This window comes from Silene latifolia, chromosome 1, assembly GCF_048544455.1.
Source record: "Silene latifolia isolate original U9 population chromosome 1, ASM4854445v1, whole genome shotgun sequence".
NCBI classification, from domain to species: domain Eukaryota; kingdom Viridiplantae; phylum Streptophyta; class Magnoliopsida; order Caryophyllales; family Caryophyllaceae; genus Silene; species Silene latifolia.
In genome coordinates this window covers 3,989,331-4,010,658 of record NC_133526.1, presented here as the reverse complement: position 1 = coordinate 4,010,658, position 21,328 = coordinate 3,989,331, and the positions used below count along the sequence as shown (strand labels likewise).

General features: G+C 37.4%; 4 protein-coding genes across 7 annotated transcripts; 1 reads left to right on the top strand and 3 right to left on the bottom strand.

Moving 5' to 3' along the window:
* Positions 1–5,142: 5,142 nt before the first annotated feature.
* On the bottom strand, positions 5,143–7,204 carry LOC141593982 (uncharacterized). Of its 2 annotated transcripts, none has more exons than XM_074414201.1 (2): positions 6,950–7,204; positions 5,143–6,731 (listed from the first exon to the last, which is right to left on the bottom strand). In XM_074414201.1, exon 2 carries the CDS (start codon positions 6,686–6,688, stop codon positions 5,411–5,413), a length of 1,278 nt encoding a protein of 425 aa, XP_074270302.1. In that variant the 5' UTR covers positions 6,689–6,731; positions 6,950–7,204; the 3' UTR covers positions 5,143–5,410. The 2 variants fall into 2 exon arrangements, with proteins under 2 accessions (XP_074270302.1, XP_074270309.1); XM_074414208.1 differs by having other exon boundaries at positions 5,143–6,716; positions 6,950–7,147.
* Positions 7,205–10,054: 2,850 nt separating this feature from the next.
* Positions 10,055–11,943, top strand: LOC141645272 (uncharacterized). The gene is made up of 2 exons (XM_074453982.1): positions 10,055–10,558; positions 10,791–11,943. Exons 1-2 carry the CDS (start codon positions 10,263–10,265, stop codon positions 11,413–11,415), a joined length of 921 nt encoding a protein of 306 aa, XP_074310083.1. The 5' UTR covers positions 10,055–10,262; the 3' UTR covers positions 11,416–11,943.
* On the bottom strand, positions 11,558–12,414 carry LOC141623078 (protein MOS2-like). Its single transcript, XM_074439162.1, has 2 exons — positions 11,845–12,414; positions 11,558–11,572 (listed from the first exon to the last, which is right to left on the bottom strand). Exons 1-2 carry the CDS (start codon positions 12,412–12,414, stop codon positions 11,558–11,560), a joined length of 585 nt encoding a protein of 194 aa, XP_074295263.1.
* A 6,494-nt stretch (positions 12,415–18,908) lies between these two features.
* Positions 18,909–20,972, bottom strand: LOC141593951 (uncharacterized). Of its 3 annotated transcripts, none has more exons than XM_074414183.1 (2): positions 20,718–20,972; positions 18,909–20,497 (listed from the first exon to the last, which is right to left on the bottom strand). In XM_074414183.1, exon 2 carries the CDS (start codon positions 20,452–20,454, stop codon positions 19,177–19,179), a length of 1,278 nt encoding a protein of 425 aa, XP_074270284.1. In that variant the 5' UTR covers positions 20,455–20,497; positions 20,718–20,972; the 3' UTR covers positions 18,909–19,176. The 3 variants fall into 3 exon arrangements, with proteins under 3 accessions (XP_074270284.1, XP_074270286.1, XP_074270293.1); XM_074414185.1 differs by having other exon boundaries at positions 18,909–20,482; positions 20,718–20,915; XM_074414192.1 differs by having other exon boundaries at positions 18,909–20,482; positions 20,657–20,743.
* Positions 20,973–21,328: the final 356 nt, after the last annotated feature.

Genomic DNA, 21,328 nt, shown 5'->3' with positions numbered 1-21,328 from the left:
ATTTTAAACACCCATATTGTGAGCAGTGAGTCAGTGATTGTGAAGATCATGAACACGATAAGCGGTGGACGGTAGAAGTAGACGATATAGAAGTAGTAGACTATAAACTATTGAAGGCTATTAACGCGGAAAAATATCATATATGAAGTTAAATGCGATCAAATGTCAAAACCAAATTGGGTGAAATTTCATGGACGATACAACTTTTTTTTTAATATTAAAACGTGTAGAGGTCAGGGTACACCATGTGTACAAGATTGTTGTACACAACTATACACCTATCACTAAGAAATCATAATTTCTTTTCCACTCAAATTCTACTTTATTATTTTTATAAAGAAGATGGTCAATTCTAATTGAATAGGTGTACAATGGTATAACTAGTGTACCCAAAAATTTCCCACAATTACAAACAAATATGAATTTACGCTGAACATTTATACTATTTCCGGTAAAACATTAGAAAATATACATTTACTGTTTACATGTAATTTCAGTGACTCGGGTAAATAAACAAAATATAATGGGAGACATCCTTCAACCAAGTGGCAAGTCTAGCCGAAGAGCAAACTGTAATTGAGAACTTGCTACAACAAAAAGGTAAAAATCAAAGCAATAAACTTCTGTATCATACAATGGCAATAACAAACAAATTCCCAACACTCACTCATCTACACATAGTGGCATTACGCCTTATCTCCGTACAGGAGCGACATAATTTGCGCAATATCTAAGAATACTAGTGAGTTTCCAAGACGCATCAAACCACATAGGAAAAGCGGCCTAAAGCGGCTCAAGGAAGGTGAAGAATTATGAGAACAGGCCAGGGTCACCATAATGAAACCAAAGCAAGTTAACAGCCAGTTCTCTCATATGACGCGTCTTTAAATAACCTAAAGGATGGTTCAGACTAATCTCCAACCAAAGCAGAAACTCTGAAACGACATTCCAGTACCAAGTCTGAGAAGTAAGAGTCCAGTGATTTTGACGGGTTCTTAATAAGCGCTCTGCTAGCTGTGGTCCTAATTCTCAGCCATCTCAAGTAATAAGTTCCTTAAAACGCGTGCTGAATACAGCAAAACTACCAAATGTAATTGCAAAGTTAATTGGGGTGGAGGAAGTTCAACAAATGCAGAGCCAAAGCCCGCCGCAGAAGTACAGGTCAAGCGAATCAATTTTCATAACTTCTCATGGAAGTTCAGGAGAGCTGAACTAAAGGCTGACAACAAGAATGTCAAAAATCCAAGTGAACAAGGAAAGAACAGCAGGCAATAAATAAAACAAGAATAATGATAGCAAATACACACAAGCTGCAAGAAGAAAAAGCATACGAAGTGACGACACTCGATGACCTGCAAAATTACCCTGAAAGGAGGGTGGAAATTAGGGATACCGGCCAGGCACAGCGAACAATAGATCTCAGGAAATAAAAAAGGCGGTCCACTGACAAACACGAAGCAAGATCCAAAACTACAAAGCATCATGAAAAGACACGGACAACCAGCAAAATGCTACTAGACTGAATATAATACACTTTTTGATTAATTATCAATGTGCCGTTTTTTCAAGCCATATTAGATGGTGCAAAATTTGAGAGCAGTGCTTAGATGAAAAAGAAAAGAACACAAAACAATATAGGCAACTGGAAGTCATACTATTATAGTAAGATACTTGAGTAACTCCTGTCGCTAGATTAACCATAAATTTGGGATTAAAACAAGTACTATATGTGTCTATTGTGACGCATTCGACAAGTATGCCTTAGGAACTGAGGTGGGCCACCACTGGAGCTCGAGCCTATCAAATGTCTCTAAAGAAAATCGCGTCAGACTTTTTAAAGGCTTTATCAATCTTGTTCGTGTATCGCACGAAACCAACTGTTCCTCTGGCAAAAGATGCATATAAATTAATTTCTCATTGTTCGGGTGCATCCCTATATTCCAGACCTTAACGTGGTAGCTTATTTCGATACCTTCCATTATGTTCACATTCCCATTGCAGGAACCTTCGAAAATCGTCTTCCATGTCAAAGGTACCAGATTTGGGTCCAGTTTCCAAACCATCAACGGCAATTCAATGGCCCTCCCATTTTTATGGTAGTCTAGCTCATATTCCCTCCTAGGGTTATGCATGATGAACAATTGTCCAGAAGACTCTCGCAAATAACCGTCAATTGGGTATGGCAATGACGGGAGAACCTTAGCCTCAATGGTAGTAGTGTCAGTCGTCTCGTCCAAATCAAAAGGATTAAATGCAGCAAAAGAGGACGAGTTCCTCAGGTGAAGATAGATGATGCCGTTACAAACAACACCCTGAAATTCAATATAATTTTGATGATGCATTTCAGCTCCAGGACTGATCGATACCCTAAGATTAAATTTCTTCCATTCACCAATCTCAGAACAATAAACCAGCAATTCATAAACCGGTGGTCGAAATTGATCAATCACAACAACCCTAAACTTATAATCTTGGGTGCAGTCATACGGCTCTTGGCATACTAAACCAACCCATGGCTTCAAACCCCATTCAGTGAAAATAACACGGCATGGCGGGCAAGGTGGCAGAACAACCCATCGCTTGGTTAAAGGATTAGCAATATAAAAAACCCGATCACCTCTGGTTTTTTTCCCGGAACATAAGACCAAGTCTTTGAAAGTCGTCTCAACAAGAAAATCACCATCACCAGGTAAAAATCCCATCGAAAATTTTGGGGACCCAAACACGGATTCATTGTTGCTAGCATTACCCACAGAGTAATAGTACCGAGGGAGTAAATTACAATCAATCAGATTTGCAATAAAGGTCCATGGTGGCTCGTCGTCATTAATATCAGAACCGGTTCGAAATTGTTTCCTTCTTATAATCACAGAAATAAGACGGAAATTTAGGGTCGGAGATTAAAGAATACCAACGTTTGTTTACGAGTTTGTAGGCTATTATTGGTGGACGACAAGACGGAAGTCTAAACAATATTAGGGTTAACACATTGTCATCCAAATCTTCAATTGTTTTTATACTACCATTACTGCTGCTGTGATTCATCTTTTGCTCTACAACAAACAAATAAGTACAAGAATCAAAACAAAATAATACCTATTGAAGAAGGATTGTTGATGTAGATTGAACTGGCTTGAGCTAAACTGAGTTCCGGTAGATCGGATTAAATCACCTCTTGATTTCTCGCTATCTCACTCAAACCCTAACCCTAATTGAAAATTCTTTCGTCAATTTGTGAATTGATTGAATTGAATTGCTCTCTTGTTGTGTTACACCGCCAATGCCTTTGGAATAACTATAGACCTGGCAAAAGCAACCCGACCTGATTGACCCGACTCGAAAAAGCTGACCCGAGACCCGAAGTGACCCAAACTACATCACCCGAATGTGACCCGGAAACCCGAATTGACCCGACCCGACCCGAATATGACCCGAGCTTTCTTGACCCGAACTGGCCTGACCCGAAAATGACCCGATCTGATACCACCAAACCCGAAAATGACCCGACAAAATAGAACTCTAATTGAACCGTAAAGAATTGAAATGACAATTTCTCTATTATTCATTGACCCGAAAATGACCCGACCTGAAACAACCCGATCCGCTTGACCCGAAACTGACCCGACCAACAAACCCGAAACAGACCCGAAACCCGAAATGACCCGTCCTGACCCGAGTTAACCCGAAATCAATGAGAAACCCGAACTGACCAGACCCGAAGTGACCCGACCCAAACCCGACCCGTTGACCCGTTTTGCCAGGTCTACTTTGGATGAGCCCACTTTAATTAACCCATCAAGTTTAAGACGGATATTCCCGTCTCCTTTACTTATGATCACAAGTTAAAACTTAAAATTTTGATCAAAAATTCGCCACCTTTTTAGCATTTACCGGTCTGTTCGTTTAGCTACTGGATAAGATGATGTACTAATTTCTTAATATAATCAGTTTATTGTTGTCAAAAAAAAAAGTGTGTGAAAAAAATAAAGACCGTATGTGAAAAAGCAGCAATATTAAAAAACTAAAACATATTTAATATTATATTTTATTCATATTCAATTTTTTCATTAATTATATTGAAAGAATATAGAAATTAATTCATTTTAATAATTATTCTATTATTAAAAATTATAAAAGAAATAAAATTATTTTTTTTAACTGTGTTTCTAATTTAAGGTACTAAAACTAATCCGATCAAGTTGACCTGTTTCCGAGGTCAATTTGATCATGATAGTGATTACGAAAAAAGCACTACTATAAACTATAAGAAGTTGGGAGTATGAGTCATTTAACGGAATTCTTCTTCGGATAATCGATTCAACCTCTGATAAAAAAGATATAAACCTTATTATTTTCATAATAACTTGGACCAAGCTACCTGTTTTCAAGTCTAACTATGTACATTCACGATCATATCCATACCCGTACCCGTACTCGTTTCATTTACACAATTCTAGCCCCCTTAATTCTGCTACTGACCACCAACAATGGCACACTCTAACTCTTAATATCATCCCTAACATTTTTGCGATTATCTTTACCACCCCTGTAGGACCCGACTCGATGCTACATGCCTAGGCGCCTACTCGCCAAGCAATCTTGAACAAATTTTACATTAGATTATGTACTTCTTCAGTGACTCCGTCCCCAACCATTTGTTTACTTTTAATTAAAAATATTTCTCACAAAAAATAAGATATCACATAAAATGATACTTCAGAATAGCGGAATGACAGAATTGGCGCAATCTCTAAGAATGCTAGTGAGTTTGCAAGAGGCATCAAAACACATAGGAAAAGCCGCCTTACGCGGCTCAAAGAAGGTGAAGATTGTGATTCTGATGACACAGGTCACCATAATGAAACCAAAGCAAGTTAACGGCCAGTTCCCTCATACAGGAGGTCGGGCGAGCGAACAAGAAAAGAACAGACAGCAATAAATTAAGAATAATTATAGCAAATACACTTAAGCTGCAAGAAAAAAAAAAGCCATACGAATTGACGACACTTGACCTGCAAAATTACACTGAAAGCAGGTCGGAAATTAGGAATAGCAGCCACGCACAGCGAACAACAAATCTCCGCACATAAAAAAGACGGTCTACTGAACAAAATGAAGCAAGATCCAAACTGCAAAGAGTCGTGCAAAGAACACGCAGATGGTGCAATATTAAGAACAGCTCGATAATATATGCAGTGCAGTGCTTACATGAAAAAGAAAATAGCAGAAAACAATATAGGCAACTACAGTAGAATTTATTACCAATTTACCATACATTATTATGAAATAAAAATGAGTAACTGCAGACACTAGATTAACCATAAACATTAGGATTTAAAGTACTGTATGTGTCTGCAGAGAGGCATTCGACTTGGTTAAGACCGTCTGTAGTTAAGACTTAAGATGGTACTCACTCTGACAAGTATGCTTTAGGAACCGGAGTGGGCCACCACTGGAGCTCGAGCCTATGAAACGTCTCTAAACGATAATCCTGCAGACTTTTTAAAGGCTTTATCAATCTTGTTCGTGTATCACACGAAACCAACTGCTCCTCTGGATGAAGATGCATATAAATCAATTTGTCATTCTTCGGGTGCATCCCTAACGTGGAAACACTCATGTCGTAGACTAAGTTCTTACCACAGGATGATTCGATTTTGTTTGCATTTCCCGTGCATGAACCGTCGAAAGTCATCTTCCATATCAAAGGTACTTGATTCGGATCCAATTTCCAGGCTATAAACGGGAAGTTAATGACCCTCCCATGTTTTTGGTAGCACACATAATGATCCTTGTTAGGGTTATGTATGATGAACAATTGTCCCGAAGACTCTCGGAGATAGCCATTAATTGGATATGGAAATGACGGGAGTGCCTTAGCCTCAATAGTAGTAGCACTGGTCGTCTCGTCCACATCAAACGGATTAAAGGCAGCGAAATATAACCTCTGGAGAAGGTAGATGATGCCGTTACAAACAACACCCTCAAATTCACTATCATTAAAATGATGCTTTTGAGCTGCTAATTCAGGCATGATCGATACCCTAAGATTAAATTTCTTCCATTCCCCAATCTCGGAACAATAAACCATCAAATCATAAACAGGTGGTGGGCATTGATCAATCACAACAACCCGAAACTTGTAATCTTGGGTATAGTCACAAGGCTCTTGGCATACTAAACCAACCCACGACTTCGAAAACACAGGGCATGGTGGCAAAGCAACCCATTGCTTGGTTAGCGGATTGGTAATGAAATAAACTTGATCGATTCTGCTGATTTCTTTTTCGGAACATAAAACTAAATCCTTGAAAGTTGCCTCAATAACAAAAGCATAAGGTAAAAATCCAATCGAAAATTGTGGGGTCCCAAACATGGCTTCATTGATGCTAACATTACCCCAACAGTATTGTTGCCGATCAATAACGTAAGTTATATTTGCAATAAAGGTCCATGGCGGCTCGCCGTCATCAATAATTGGACTTGATTCGGAATAAGTAGTTATTTCCTTCTTATAATTGGAAAACTGAGACGCAAATTTAGGGTCGGAGATTAAAGAACACCAACGTTTGCTTACAAGCTTGCATCCTACTACAAATTTACCAGACGGAAATCTAAACAATATTTGTGCTAACATATTGTTATCCAAATCCTCTATTGTTTTTGAATTGCCACCACCACTGTTCATCTCTTCTGCAATAATATCAATTGTTTACCTATTCCACAACCGTCTCATTCACTTGTTTAACTTTCTATATCGAATATATTTTTGAATATAATCTGATCATCCACTTGTCACTCAATAACACCAACCACAAATGGTCACATCCCCTCTACTTGGTCTTTAGTTAAAACAAAAGGTAAACAAATGACCGGATATATAATCACAACCAAAATGTAAATAATCCAAAATTATTGAAGAAGGATGGTTGATGTAGCTTGAACATACCTTGAGGCTTGAGCTACACGGATTTCAAGTAGATCGGAACAAATCACCCTCATATACTTGTTACTCTTTTAATTAATTAAACCCCAAATTTGTCACACTTATTTTCTCTCCCTGAAAAAAAGAAAAAAAAATGATTGATTTGGTCTCTCTAGTTCCCACAAAACTGTTTTCCTTCTATCTACACGTGAATTACCATGTTCCACGCCTGCTTTAAGTTTTTTTTTTCCCGAAAAGTAAAGTACAGGGTCCCAAAATGATTTTCGTCCTTGGCCTTGAAATTAAGCCAACTTTAACCAATTTTTTGGACTTAATTTCGCTTTATTCAGTTCAGTTCAGGTTTATTCAGTTCAATTCAATTCAGTTCAACTCCAGTTTGGTTTAGTTTTTCTTTTTACAAATTAAATTTTACTTTAATTCAGTTAAGCTCTAGTAAATTTAGTTAAATTCAGCCGAGTTTCATTAAGTTCAGTTCAGACCGCCGAAGTCCAAATTTTTTTTGTAGTTTTGGAGTATTATAATAAAAATTTTGAGTTTTGTTTTAAAAATTTTGAGTTTTACTAGTATAAAGTTTTTTTGAATTCATTCACTTAAATATAAAACTCAAAAACATTACATATAAGCTTAGTTAAATTTGAGCTTTGACGGAAAAAATAATTAAAATCTAACTTATAAACTTCAATAAACTCAGGAAAAATAGACATATGCTCAAAAAAAATAAAGTTTGAGGTAATAAGGTCGGAAAAAATATACATATACTCAAAAACAGATAAACATACATCCGATGTATGTCCATTCTTTCCTAGTATTTTAATCATAATGGTGTTTGTAATTTAAAGTACTCATCCGACGCAGATTAAAGGTAACAATTATTGTAAACAGACGATACAAATAAAAGCAACACACATCCTCTCCATTTCTTCTTCTCTCCATTTCCTTCCATTTCCTTTTTAACGGTCCAGATCATATTTTAGAACGATCTAATGGTGCAAGTAATTGATGAGATAAATGAGGAATAATAATATAATATGTGAATGTGAGAGGAAATGGACAAGAAATGGAGAGGAGGAAATGGAGAGGATCCTTGCTCAAATAAAAGGTAACATTACTTATTTGACTTACACATTACCAAGTTGTCTTTGTGTACACTTTATTATATTTATACAAAATGTCATTAAATGACTCACTTGACAACCCACAATTAAACCCATAATTATTAGGCCAATATTTTTCCATTTAACTCTCATTTTTCCATATTTTCTTTAATTTATCTATTTTTCTCTATGTCACCTTTAATCTCGGTCATAGAGAGTAATAAAATACATTTGATCCACATCCGACCTAGTTAACCCTCTTATCAAGTCAACTTGATCATAATATTGATCAATATTGATTACAAAAACACAAAATCTCATTTGTGACGGCACGTATCCGTCACTTTGGAGTGATGGATACCATTTTCCCTCACAAATGACCCAAATAGAGGAGAGAGGGAAGCACATGGGGGTGCCCCCACCTTGTCCCTCCTATTCGTTTTGTGAGTGGCATTATCCGTCATTTGCTCCGACCCGTCTTCAGCAAGACTAATTGTTACGAAAAATGCACTACCAGTCTACCATAAACTTTATGATTTGAAGTTAGAGAATGAGTCATTCAACATAACAATAAAGATGTCACGTAGGTATTTCAAGGAAGGATGACAAAACCATTATCTGGGTCGTGGGGTCACTAACCCACTGAAAAAGTGGAAAATATGATAACGGTGTTACTCTTTCACATACGGCTTTTACTCTTTCACATACATTTTTTCCATAATGTTTCCAAACACTATCCTTCCCTTAACTAAAAAAACTTTGATTTTATCTTTCTCTTTCTCCTAAAACCCAATTAAATTTCACTTAAGATTTTCAATTATGGATCTTAATTTTTGTATCGAACAAGTAATTACTTCGATTTATCAAAAATTCACATTAATTATTTTATATTACATTGTACAGCTAGATTATTTTGTGTGTGGATCTATGAAATCAAAAATGACTTTCCCCTGCCAATTTCTTTCTACATAAAATTACATTGTACAACTATACACATTGATTTGCTTTTTCAATTTGTTACTCTTGGTGGTGGACTAATGGGTGGGCATTGTATCGGGATTGACGGGCTGCGTGAAGGTTGGTTTGTTGGAGAAGTTGTGTCTGCGGTCGATAGATGTGGAAAACAACGGGTGTCTCGGATCACTCTCTGGTAGGTGGATTGCCGGTGGGCGGGATCGTTGGTCATAGAGGTGTTTGATGGTGGTCGACTGGTCGGGTAGGGAAATGGAGGTGGCGGTAGAAGCGGAGAAGGGTAATTGGTTTTTTCAATTATTATTAATACATGAATTCTGGGAAGGGATGAGAGAAAATTGGAAAATGAAAGGGGTAAAAAAAGTAATTTGCATATGTGAAAGAGTAAAATGCGTATGTGAAAGAGCAACACCCATATGATAAATACTCCCTTCAATTTTTTATGTTCCTTTTTTCTTTCCGTTCAATTTTATTGTTGTTTTCTCTACTCTTTTTTTGGACAAGTTTGTGTGGTCAAAAATCTACATGTGAAGTCATGTATATTGTGTGGCTAGGTTGCACGGACACGCCATTTTTTTTGCCTCCGCGTGTCCGACACGTGTCGGACACGGACACGCATAGGACACGGCTCCAAACGTGTCGGACACTCCAAAAACCGTGTCGTCGGTTTTATTTTAAATGAAGACGTGTCGGACACGGTCCAAGACAGGTGGACACGGTCCGTATTTGGGGGACACGGCACTTATGCCTTTTCAATGCAACAAATCCCAATTTCATTTCACGATATTTGAATATTACCAATTCCATTTCAAAACATCACCCTCCATCTTACAACCACCATGACCTCCCCTCGCTCGCCGACACAGGGAGCTCCTTACCGTCGATCGATTGTCGGTTGTTGTCGTCGTCCGTCAACGCCGCAATCGGGTTAATAATTTTCCCTAATTTATTATTTCTTATTCAAAATCAATTTCCCCTAATTTCTTAATTTAGGGTTTTGCTATACATGATTATTGTCTTAGGCCGTGTCGAGTGTCGTCGACCTCCTTGCATATTCACAGTTATTGAATATTGATTACATTATCCTCAATGATATCCCTTCAATTCATGTTCTTTGTTCAATTGGACAGTATAATGATTGAGTTGAGCATACTTAGAAATTGGGTGTGTTGTGTGAATCACTCAATCCTTACACATGTTTAGTTTCATTTCCATTGAAGTCAAAGTTTTGTCTATTTAGCTTTCAGAATATGGTGTGCAGGAGTAATATTGTTGTTTTTGTGTCGGTCTCACTGTCAGTTTTAGAGACAGAGTGCAGTCAGTTCATTTGGTATATGAGAGGTGACACCGATAGGTCTTCACTTCATTTGGTATATGAGAGGTGGGAGGTTATGTCATTCAAGGTCAAAGAGGCTATTTACAAGCATGAGCATAGGTGTGCAAGTGAAGAGTCCACTTTTTTCAAAGTGGTGGAAAGCATTCTTACAAGTCGTTGGAGTAAAACTAGCACTCCTCTACATAGCTTGGCACATTCTTTGGTTCCAAGGTAACTATACTAACTTATTTTACCATTACTTTTTCAATATTTTTTCCGTACATAGTTGCTGTACTCCTGCTGAATAGTTGCTGTACTCCTCACCCTCTCTTCAGCTTGATCACCTGAACTGCTGAATAGTTACTGCATTCTGATTGTAGACTTTCGGAAAATTAAGATATTGACCATAGCCTCCAATCTGCACCTATTTCTAATCCATAATGCTTGTTTTTTTTTCTCTAAGGTTCTACACTCAAAAGTGGCTTGATGAAATTCCCGTCCGAGTTGCTCCACATGTTGATAATGAAGTCTCTTCTTCAAGATTGTCTTGTTTTAGGAGACTTTTCCCTTGTGCGGATGATAGAAGAAAAGCCAACACCGAGTATGCCATCTTTTCGAGAAGAGATAATGATATCTTTAAAGATTTGGAATGTGTAGAAGACATGTCTCTTATGGAAGCAAAGCATTGGTGGGCTACTTATGGTTCCATTGCTCCTCTTCTTCAAGGTTTGGCATTCAAGTTGTTAGGCCAACCTTCTTCTTCTTCTTGTAGTGAAAGAAATTGGAGTATCTACAAGTTTATTCACTCTTGTGCTAGAAACAAGCTTACTCCAAAACGAGCCGAAGACTTGGTAAGAATTCATAATAATTTGCGCTTACTTTCTAGAAATAGTGAAGAGTATTTAAAGGGAAGAACCAAGATGTGGGATGTTGGTGGAGATGAGCATGATAATCTTGATGATGTTGGTTGTCTTGCTCTTGATGTGGCTAACCTCTCCCTTGATGAGCCCGACATGGAAATGATGCTCTTTGGTGATGATGGTGACCTTGGTGACTTTGAAGATGGTGCATCGGGTAATGATGCTTGATGGGGTTTCTAATTTGAAATCTTTCATGCTTTTTATTTAATTTGCAAGAATTTAAAGTTTATTTAAATTTGGCTTTGTAATTTGGAACTTTGTTGTTTGTAAGAATTTGATTTTCATGTATAAGACATTAGTATTGGTTGTTTTACGACTTTTTGAGCTTTAAATGACAAAAGTTTAGATGTTTGTTGTAATGGGATTTAAATTCCCTTTCTTTTAATATGTATATTGGTTTTTTTTTTGCCGTGTCCCGTGTCCTAAAAAATCGGAGTGCCGTGTCCCGTGTCCGTGTCGTGTCCCGTGTCCGTGTCCGTGTCCGTTTTCGTGCAACCTAGTTGTGTGGTCCAAATAATTTCTCTTAATTCTTAGATGAAAAAAGAAAAGGAAACAACATAAGAGATTGAAAGGAGTACGACGCTTATACTCAACCACCTTAACATCATCCCTAGCATTCTTCCCAATCCCTCTACCCTCCCGCCACCCATAACCCGCCAATAACGCCGCCCCAAATCCGTCAACCGGCATATCGTCGTACTCATCGAATCCCTGCTCTTCCGGTAAATTTTCTAAATCACTCTTAAACTGCCTAATCATAATTGCATCAATTGAACTACCACCATTACTACTACTAGAACTTTTAAATTCATCAATCTTACCGTTACTTTGACGAAGATTGAGACCGAAAGACATCGACGCACCCGAATCATTCGCCGCAACGATATCCGCATCTTCAAGCTCGAAATCAAGGGGTTTGTTACCGGAATGAAGCGGAGGGAGTTCGAGATTCTTCATCTTCTTGTGCGGACGCCATTCGTTTTCTTTAGGTGGGATTATGATTGTTTTTTTGGGGGCGGAATTAGGGTTTGAAGAAGGATCGAATTCTGATACGAATTCTGGGGTTTTTGATGAATCGAATTGGGAGGATGAAGAATCGGCGAAGTTTTTAGAGGGTTTGGGTTTCGAATTGGATTTTGATTGCAGTGCGAAGGATTGAAGCTTCATCTTTGGGATGCTCGCAGGCGATTGAAATCGAAACCCTAATTGAGTTGAAACCCCAGAATAAAATCGCAGAAATTGAAATTGGAGATTTAGGGATTTATTATTATACGGAGTATATGACTAATAATCTAATATAGTATCGCGTAATAGGATACGCCGCCGATACGGAGTAGTATAACTGTATAAGGTAAGGTACACAAATACTATCCTACAACGTAGTATGGACCCCTAAACAAAAAAAAAAAAGAAAAAAAAAGAAAAAAAAGGTAAGCAGTATTCCCTCCCATCCAATTTAAACTACCCACTTTTGGGTGGTTTTGGCGCGACACTTTGACGTGTTTTTTCTTCCTTTGTATATAATTTTTTTTGGCAAAAAATATAATTTACGAAAGATATTTTCATAATATAACTAAATATGTAAATTTTATTGTTCAAAGTTTTATATTTTTCTGTGGATTAACGGTCAAACTTTTCAAAATTTGACCTCCAAAAAGCAAGTGGTTAATTTGGATTGAATTGGAGTGAGTACTTTATTTTCACGGGAAAAATCTAACTAGTCCACGGGAAATAAACTTACCATATCTGAGTGGGGGTAGGAAAGGAAATTGCCTAATAGTGGAGCAGTTGAATTTTCCAGTGGAAAAATTACTTTACTACTCCGTTTGGCGCATTTACATTTCGTGAAATTTTATTTGACCAAAGTAGCTTATTTGACCAAAATTTCAATTTACCGATTTTTTTGCAAGTGTTTGACAAGTAGCTTATTTGGTCAAATAAGATACCTGAAATGAAATGCTACCTTAGGTAGCATTTTAGAAATCAGGTACCTGAAATTATTTATTTTCCATTTTGTACCCCTTTATTCTATAATATTAAATAATTTTCATATTCTTTTACGTCATTTTACCAAAATTAGCTACATTTTCACAATTTAGTTTGTCAAACACATTTTTATTTAATCGATTACCTTATCACTCCTAATTTTCATTTACCTTTATCGATTACCTTTTCAGGTTTCAGTTAGCTTTTCAATTTTCAGCTACCTTTTCAGTTTTCACAATTTTCAGCTACCTTTTCAGTTTTCATCTACCTTTCCAGGTAGTTTTGCCAAACAGAGCTTACTTTATTTTCCCTCACAAAATAAGGTAAATGTAAAAATTCAATGCGACATAGGGAACATACTAAAGTTTATACAATAAATCGTGTTGGTATAATAATGACGAAATTTGAGTAAATCACTCAGCGAAAGTTAGAATGTTGTATATGTGGAACGATTAATTTACCATTAATTGGACCGTTCATAACCAACAATTCGATTAAGCCTTAAGGTTTGGATTTTGGCTAGACTGAACCATTTTAAACACCCATATTGTGAGCAGTGAGTCAGTGATTGTGAAGATCATGAACACGATAAGCGGTGGACGGTAGAAGTAGACGATATAGAAGTAGTAGACTATAAACTATTGAGGGCTATTAACGCGGAAAAATATCATATATGAAGTTAAATGCGATCAAATGTCAAAACCAAATTGGGTGAAATTTCATGGACGATACAACTTTTTTTTTAATATTAAAACGTGTAGAGGTCAGGGTACACCATGTGTACAAGATTGTTGTACACAACTATACACCTATCACTAAGAAATCATAATTTCTTTTCCACTCAAATTCTACTTTATTATTTTTATAAAGAAGATGGTCAATTCTAATTGAATAGGTGTACAATGGTATAACTAGTGTACCCAAAAATTTCCCACAATTACAAACAAATATGAATTTACGCTGAACATTTATACTATTTCCGGTAAAACATTAGAAAATATACATTTACTGTTTACATGTAATTTCAGTGACTCGGGTAAATAAACAAAATATAATGGGAGACATCCTTCAACCAAGTGGCAAGTCTAGCCGAAGAGCAAACTGTAATTGAGAACTTGCTACAACAAAAAGGTAAAAATCAAAGCAATAAACTTCTGTATCATACAATGGCAATAACAAACAAATTCCCAACACTCACTCATCTACACATAGTGGCATTACGCCTTATCTCCGTACAGGAGCGACATAATTTGCGCAATATCTAAGAATACTAGTGAGTTTCCAAGACGCATCAAACCACATAGGAAAAGCGGCCTAAAGCGGCTCAAGGAAGGTGAAGAATTATGAGAACAGGCCAGGGTCACCATAATGAAACCAAAGCAAGTTAACAGCCAGTTCTCTCATATGACGCGTCTTTAAATAACCTAAAGGATGGTTCAGACTAATCTCCAACCAAAGCAGAAACTCTGAAACGACATTCCAGTACCAAGTCTGAGAAGTAAGAGTCCAGTGATTTTGACGGGTTCTTAATAAGCGCTCTGCTAGCTGTGGTCCTAATTCTCAGCCATCTCAAGTAATAAGTTCCTTAAAACGCGTGCTGAATACAGCAAAACTACCAAATGTAATTGCAAAGTTAATTGGGGTGGAGGAAGTTCAACAAATGCAGAGCCAAAGCCCGCCGCAGAAGTACAGGTCAAGCGAATCAATTTTCATAACTTCTCATGGAAGTTCAGGAGAGCTGAACTAAAGGCTGACAACAAGAATGTCAAAAATCCAAGTGAACAAGGAAAGAACAGCAGGCAATAAATAAAACAAGAATAATGATAGCAAATACACACAAGCTGCAAGAAGAAAAAGCATACGAAGTGACGACACTCGATGACCTGCAAAATTACCCTGAAAGGAGGGTGGAAATTAGGGATACCGGCCAGGCACAGCGAACAATAGATCTCAGGAAATAAAAAAGGCGGTCCACTGACAAACACGAAGCAAGATCCAAAACTACAAAGCATCATGAAAAGACACGGACAACCAGCAAAATGCTACTAGACTGAATATAATACACTTTTTGATTAATTATCAATGTGCCGTTTTTTCAAGCCATATTAGATGGTGCAAAATTTGAGAGCAGTGCTTAGATGAAAAAGAAAAGAACACAAAACAATATAGGCAACTGGAAGTCATACTATTATAGTAAGATACTTGAGTAACTCCTGTCGCTAGATTAACCATAAATTTGGGATTAAAACAAGTACTATATGTGTCTATTGTGACGCATTCGACAAGTATGCCTTAGGAACTGAGGTGGGCCACCACTGGAGCTCGAGCCTATCAAATGTCTCTAAAGAAAATCGCGTCAGACTTTTTAAAGGCTTTATCAATCTTGTTCGTGTATCGCACGAAACCAACTGTTCCTCTGGCAAAAGATGCATATAAATTAATTTCTCATTGTTCGGGTGCATCCCTATATTCCAGACCTTAACGTGGTAGCTTATTTCGATACCTTCCATTATGTTCACATTCCCATTGCAGGAACCTTCGAAAATCGTCTTCCATGTCAAAGGTACCAGATTTGGGTCCAGTTTCCAAACCATCAACGGCAATTCAATGGCCCTCCCATTTTTATGGTAGTCTAGCTCATATTCCCTCCTAGGGTTATGCATGATGAACAATTGTCCAGAAGACTCTCGCAAATAACCGTCAATTGGGTATGGCAATGACGGGAGAACCTTAGCCTCAATGGTAGTAGTGTCAGTCGTCTCGTCCAAATCAAAAGGATTAAATGCAGCAAAAGAGGACGAGTTCCTCAGGTGAAGATAGATGATGCCGTTACAAACAACACCCTGAAATTCAATATAATTTTGATGATGCATTTCAGCTCCAGGACTGATCGATACCCTAAGATTAAATTTCTTCCATTCACCAATCTCAGAACAATAAACCAGCAATTCATAAACCGGTGGTCGAAATTGATCAATCACAACAACCCTAAACTTATAATCTTGGGTGCAGTCATACGGCTCTTGGCATACTAAACCAACCCATGGCTTCAAACCCCATTCAGTGAAAATAACACGGCATGGCGGGCAAGGTGGCAGAACAACCCATCGCTTGGTTAAAGGATTAGCAATATAAAAAACCCGATCACCTCTGGTTTTTTTCCCGGAACATAAGACCAAGTCTTTGAAAGTCGTCTCAACAAGAAAATCACCATCACCAGGTAAAAATCCCATCGAAAATTTTGGGGACCCAAACACGGATTCATTGTTGCTAGCATTACCCACAGAGTAATAGTACCGAGGGAGTAAATTACAATCAATCAGATTTGCAATAAAGGTCCATGGTGGCTCGTCGTCATTAATATCAGAACCCGGTTCCGAAATTGTTTCCTTCTTATAATCACAGAAATAAGACGGAAATTTAGGGTCGGAGATTAAAGAATACCAACGTTTGTTTACGAGTTTGTAGGCTATTATTGGTGGACGACAAGACGGAAGTCTAAACAATATTAGGGTTAACACATTGTCATCCAAATCTTCAATTGTTTTTATACTACCATTACTGCTGCTGTGATTCATCTTTTGCTCTACAACAAACAAATAAGTACAAGAATCAAAACAAAATAATACCTATTGAAGAAGGATTGTTGATGTAGATTGAACTGGCTTGAGCTAAACTGAGTTCCGGTAGATCGGATTAAATCACCTCTTGATTTCTCGCTATCTCACTCAAACCCTAACCCTAATTGAAAATTCTTTCGTCAATTTGTGAATTGATTGAATTGAATTGCTCTCTTGTTGTGTTACACCGCCAATGCCTTTGGAATAACTATAGACCTGGCAAAAGCAACCCGACCTGATTGACCCGACTCGAAAAAGCTGACCCGAGACCCGAAGTGACCCAAACTACATCACCCGAATGTGACCCGGAAACCCGAATTGACCCGACCCGACCCGAATATGACCCGAGCTTTCTTGACCCGAACTGGCCTGACCCGAAAATGACCCGATCTGATACCACCAAACCCGAAAATGACCCGACAAAATAGAACTCTAATTGAACCGTAAAGAATTGAAATGACAATTTCTCTATTATTCATTGACCCGAAAATGACCCGACCTGAAACAACCCGATCCGCTTGACCCGAAACTGACCCGACCAACAAACCCGAAACAGACCCGAAACCCGAAATGACCCGTCCTGACCCGAGTTAACCCGAAATCAATGAGAAACCCGAACTGACCAGACCCGAAGTGACCCGACCCAAACCCGACCCGTTGACCCGTTTTGCCAGGTCTACTTTGGATGAGCCCACTTTAATTAACCCATCAAGTTTAAGACGGATATTCCCGTCTCCTTTACTTATGATCACAAGTTAAAACTTAAAATTTTGATCAAAAATTCGCCACCTTTTTAGCATTTACCGGTCTGTTCGTTTAGCTACTGGATAAGATGATGTACTAATTTCTTAATATAATCAGTTTATTGTTGTCAAAAAAAAAAGTGTGTGAAAAAAATAAAGACCGTATGTGAAAAAGCAGCAATATTAAAAAACTAAAACATATTTAATATTATATTTTATTCATATTCAATTTTTTCATTAATTATATTGAAAGAATATAGAAATTAATTCATTTTAATAATTATTCTATTATTAAAAATTATAAAAGAAATAAAATTATTTTTTTTAACTGTGTTTCTAATTTAAGGTACTAAAACTAATCCGATCAAGTTGACCTGTTTCCGAGGTCAATTTGATCATGATAGTGATTACGAAAAAAGCACTACTATAAACTATAAGAAGTTGGGAGTATGAGTCATTTAACGGAATTCTTCTTCGGATAATCGATTCAACCTCTGATAAAAAAGATATAAACCTTATTATTTTCATAATAACTTGGACCAAGCTACCTGTTTTCAAGTCTAACTATGTACATTCACGATCATATCCATACCCGTACCCGTACTCGTTTCATTTACACAATTCTAGCCCCCTTAATTCTGCTACTGACCACCAACAATGGCACACTCTAACTCTTAATATCATCCCTAACATTTTTGCGATTATCTTTACCACCCCTGTAGGACCCGACTCGATGCTACATGCCTAGGCGCCTACTCGCCAAGCAATCTTGAACAAATTTTACATTAGATTATGTACTTCTTCAGTGACTCCGTCCCCAACCATTTGTTTACTTTTAATTAAAAATATTTCTCACAAAAAATAAGATATCACATAAAATGATACTTCAGAATAGCGGAATGACAGAATTGGCGCAATCTCTAAGAATGCTAGTGAGTTTGCAAGAGGCATCAAAACACATAGGAAAAGCCGCCTTACGCGGCTCAAAGAAGGTGAAGATTGTGATTCTGATGACACAGGTCACCATAATGAAACCAAAGCAAGTTAACGGCCAGTTCCCTCATACAGGAGGTCGGGCGAGCGAACAAGAAAAGAACAGACAGCAATAAATTAAGAATAATTATAGCAAATACACTTAAGCTGCAAGAAAAAAAAAAGCCATACGAATTGACGACACTTGACCTGCAAAATTACACTGAAAGCAGGTCGGAAATTAGGAATAGCAGCCACGCACAGCGAACAACAAATCTCCGCACATAAAAAAGACGGTCTACTGAACAAAATGAAGCAAGATCCAAACTGCAAAGAGTCGTGCAAAGAACACGCAGATGGTGCAATATTAAGAACAGCTCGATAATATATGCAGTGCAGTGCTTACATGAAAAAGAAAATAGCAGAAAACAATATAGGCAACTACAGTAGAATTTATTACCAATTTACCATACATTATTATGAAATAAAAATGAGTAACTGCAGACACTAGATTAACCATAAACATTAGGATTTAAAGTACTGTATGTGTCTGCAGAGAGGCATTCGACTTGGTTAAGACCGTCTGTAGTTAAGACTTAAGATGGTACTCACTCTGACAAGTATGCTTTAGGAACCGGAGTGGGCCACCACTGGAGCTCGAGCCTATGAAACGTCTCTAAACGATAATCCTGCAGACTTTTTAAAGGCTTTATCAATCTTGTTCGTGTATCACACGAAACCAACTGCTCCTCTGGATGAAGATGCATATAAATCAATTTGTCATTCTTCGGGTGCATCCCTAACGTGGAAACACTCATGTCGTAGACTAAGTTCTTACCACAGGATGATTCGATTTTGTTTGCATTTCCCGTGCATGAACCGTCGAAAGTCATCTTCCATATCAAAGGTACTTGATTCGGATCCAATTTCCAGGCTATAAACGGGAAGTTAATGACCCTCCCATGTTTTTGGTAGCACACATAATGATCCTTGTTAGGGTTATGTATGATGAACAATTGTCCCGAAGACTCTCGGAGATAGCCATTAATTGGATATGGAAATGACGGGAGTGCCTTAGCCTCAATAGTAGTAGCACTGGTCGTCTCGTCCACATCAAACGGATTAAAGGCAGCGAAATATAACCTCTGGAGAAGGTAGATGATGCCGTTACAAACAACACCCTCAAATTCACTATCATTAAAATGATGCTTTTGAGCTGCTAATTCAGGCATGATCGATACCCTAAGATTAAATTTCTTCCATTCCCCAATCTCGGAACAATAAACCATCAAATCATAAACAGGTGGTGGGCATTGATCAATCACAACAACCCGAAACTTGTAATCTTGGGTATAGTCACAAGGCTCTTGGCATACTAAACCAACCCACGACTTCGAAAACACAGGGCATGGTGGCAAAGCAACCCATTGCTTGGTTAGCGGATTGGTAATGAAATAAACTTGATCGATTCTGCTGATTTCTTTTTCGGAACATAAAACTAAATCCTTGAAAGTTGCCTCAATAACAAAAGCATAAGGTAAAAATCCAATCGAAAATTGTGGGGTCCCAAACATGGCTTCATTGATGCTAACATTACCCCAACAGTATTGTTGCCGATCAATAACGTAAGTTATATTTGCAATAAAGGTCCATGGCGGCTCGCCGTCATCAATAATTGGACTTGATTCGGAATAAGTAGTTATTTCCTTCTTATAATTGGAAAACTGAGACGCAAATTTAGGGTCGGAGATTAAAGAACACCAACGTTTGCTTACAAGCTTGCATCCTACTACAAATTTACCAGACGGAAATCTAAACAATATTTGTGCTAACATATTGTTATCCAAATCCTCTATTGTTTTTGAATTGCCACCACCACTGTTCATCTCTTCTGCAATAATATCAATTGTTTACCTATTCCACAACCGTCTCATTCACTTGTTTAACTTTCTATATCGAATATATTTTTGAATATAATCTGATCATCCACTTGTCACTCAATAACACCAACCACAAATGGTCACATCCCCTCTACTTGGTCTTTAGTTAAAACAAAAGGTAAACAAACGACTTGGGATATATAATCACAACCAAAATGTAAATAATCCAAAATTATTGAAGAAGGATGGTTGATGTAGCTTGAACATACCTTGAGGCTTGAGCTACACGGATTTCAAGTAGATCGGAACAAATCACCCTCATATACTTGTTACTCTTTTAATTAATTAAACCCCAAATTTGTCACACTTATTTTCTCTCCCTGAAAAAAAGAAAAAAAAATGATTGATTTGGTCTCTCTAGTTCCCACAAAACTGTTTTCCTTCTATCTACACGTGAATTACCATGTTCCACGCCTGCTTTAAGTTTTTTTTTTCCCGAAAAGTAAAGTACAGGGTCCCAAAATGATTTTCGTCCTTGGCCTTGAAATTAAGCCAACTTTAACCAATTTTTTGGACTTAATTTCGCTTTATTCAGTTCGGTTCAGGTTTATTCAGTTCAATTCAATTCAGTTCAACTCCAGTTTGGTTTAGTTTTTCTTTTTACAAATTAAATTTTACTTTAATTCAGTTAAGCTCTAGTAAATTTAGTTAAATTCAGCCGAGTTTCATTAAGTTCAGTTCAGACCGCCGAAGTCCAAATTTTTTTTGTAGTTTTGGAGTATTATAATAAAAATTTTGAGTTTTGTTTTAAAAATTTTGAGTTTTACTAGTATAAAGTTTTTTTGAATTCATTCACTTAAATATAAAACTCAAAAACATT

Bases quoted from the DNA above. Each gene is read 5' to 3' on its own strand.
- LOC141593982 (XM_074414201.1), bottom strand. From the start codon at position 6,688: ATGAACAGTGGTGGTGGCAATTCAAAAACAATAGAGGATTTGGATAAC.
- LOC141645272 (XM_074453982.1), top strand. From the start codon at position 10,263: ATGGTGTGCAGGAGTAATATTGTTGTTTTTGTGTCGGTCTCACTGTCA. The intron at 10,559-10,790 runs GTAACTATACTA...TTTTTCTCTAAG, and splicing joins GCACATTCTTTGGTTCCAAG to GTTCTACACTCAAAAGTGGC.
- LOC141623078 (XM_074439162.1), bottom strand. From the start codon at position 12,414: ATGAAGCTTCAATCCTTCGCACTGCAATCAAAATCCAATTCGAAACCC.
- LOC141593951 (XM_074414183.1), bottom strand. From the start codon at position 20,454: ATGAACAGTGGTGGTGGCAATTCAAAAACAATAGAGGATTTGGATAAC.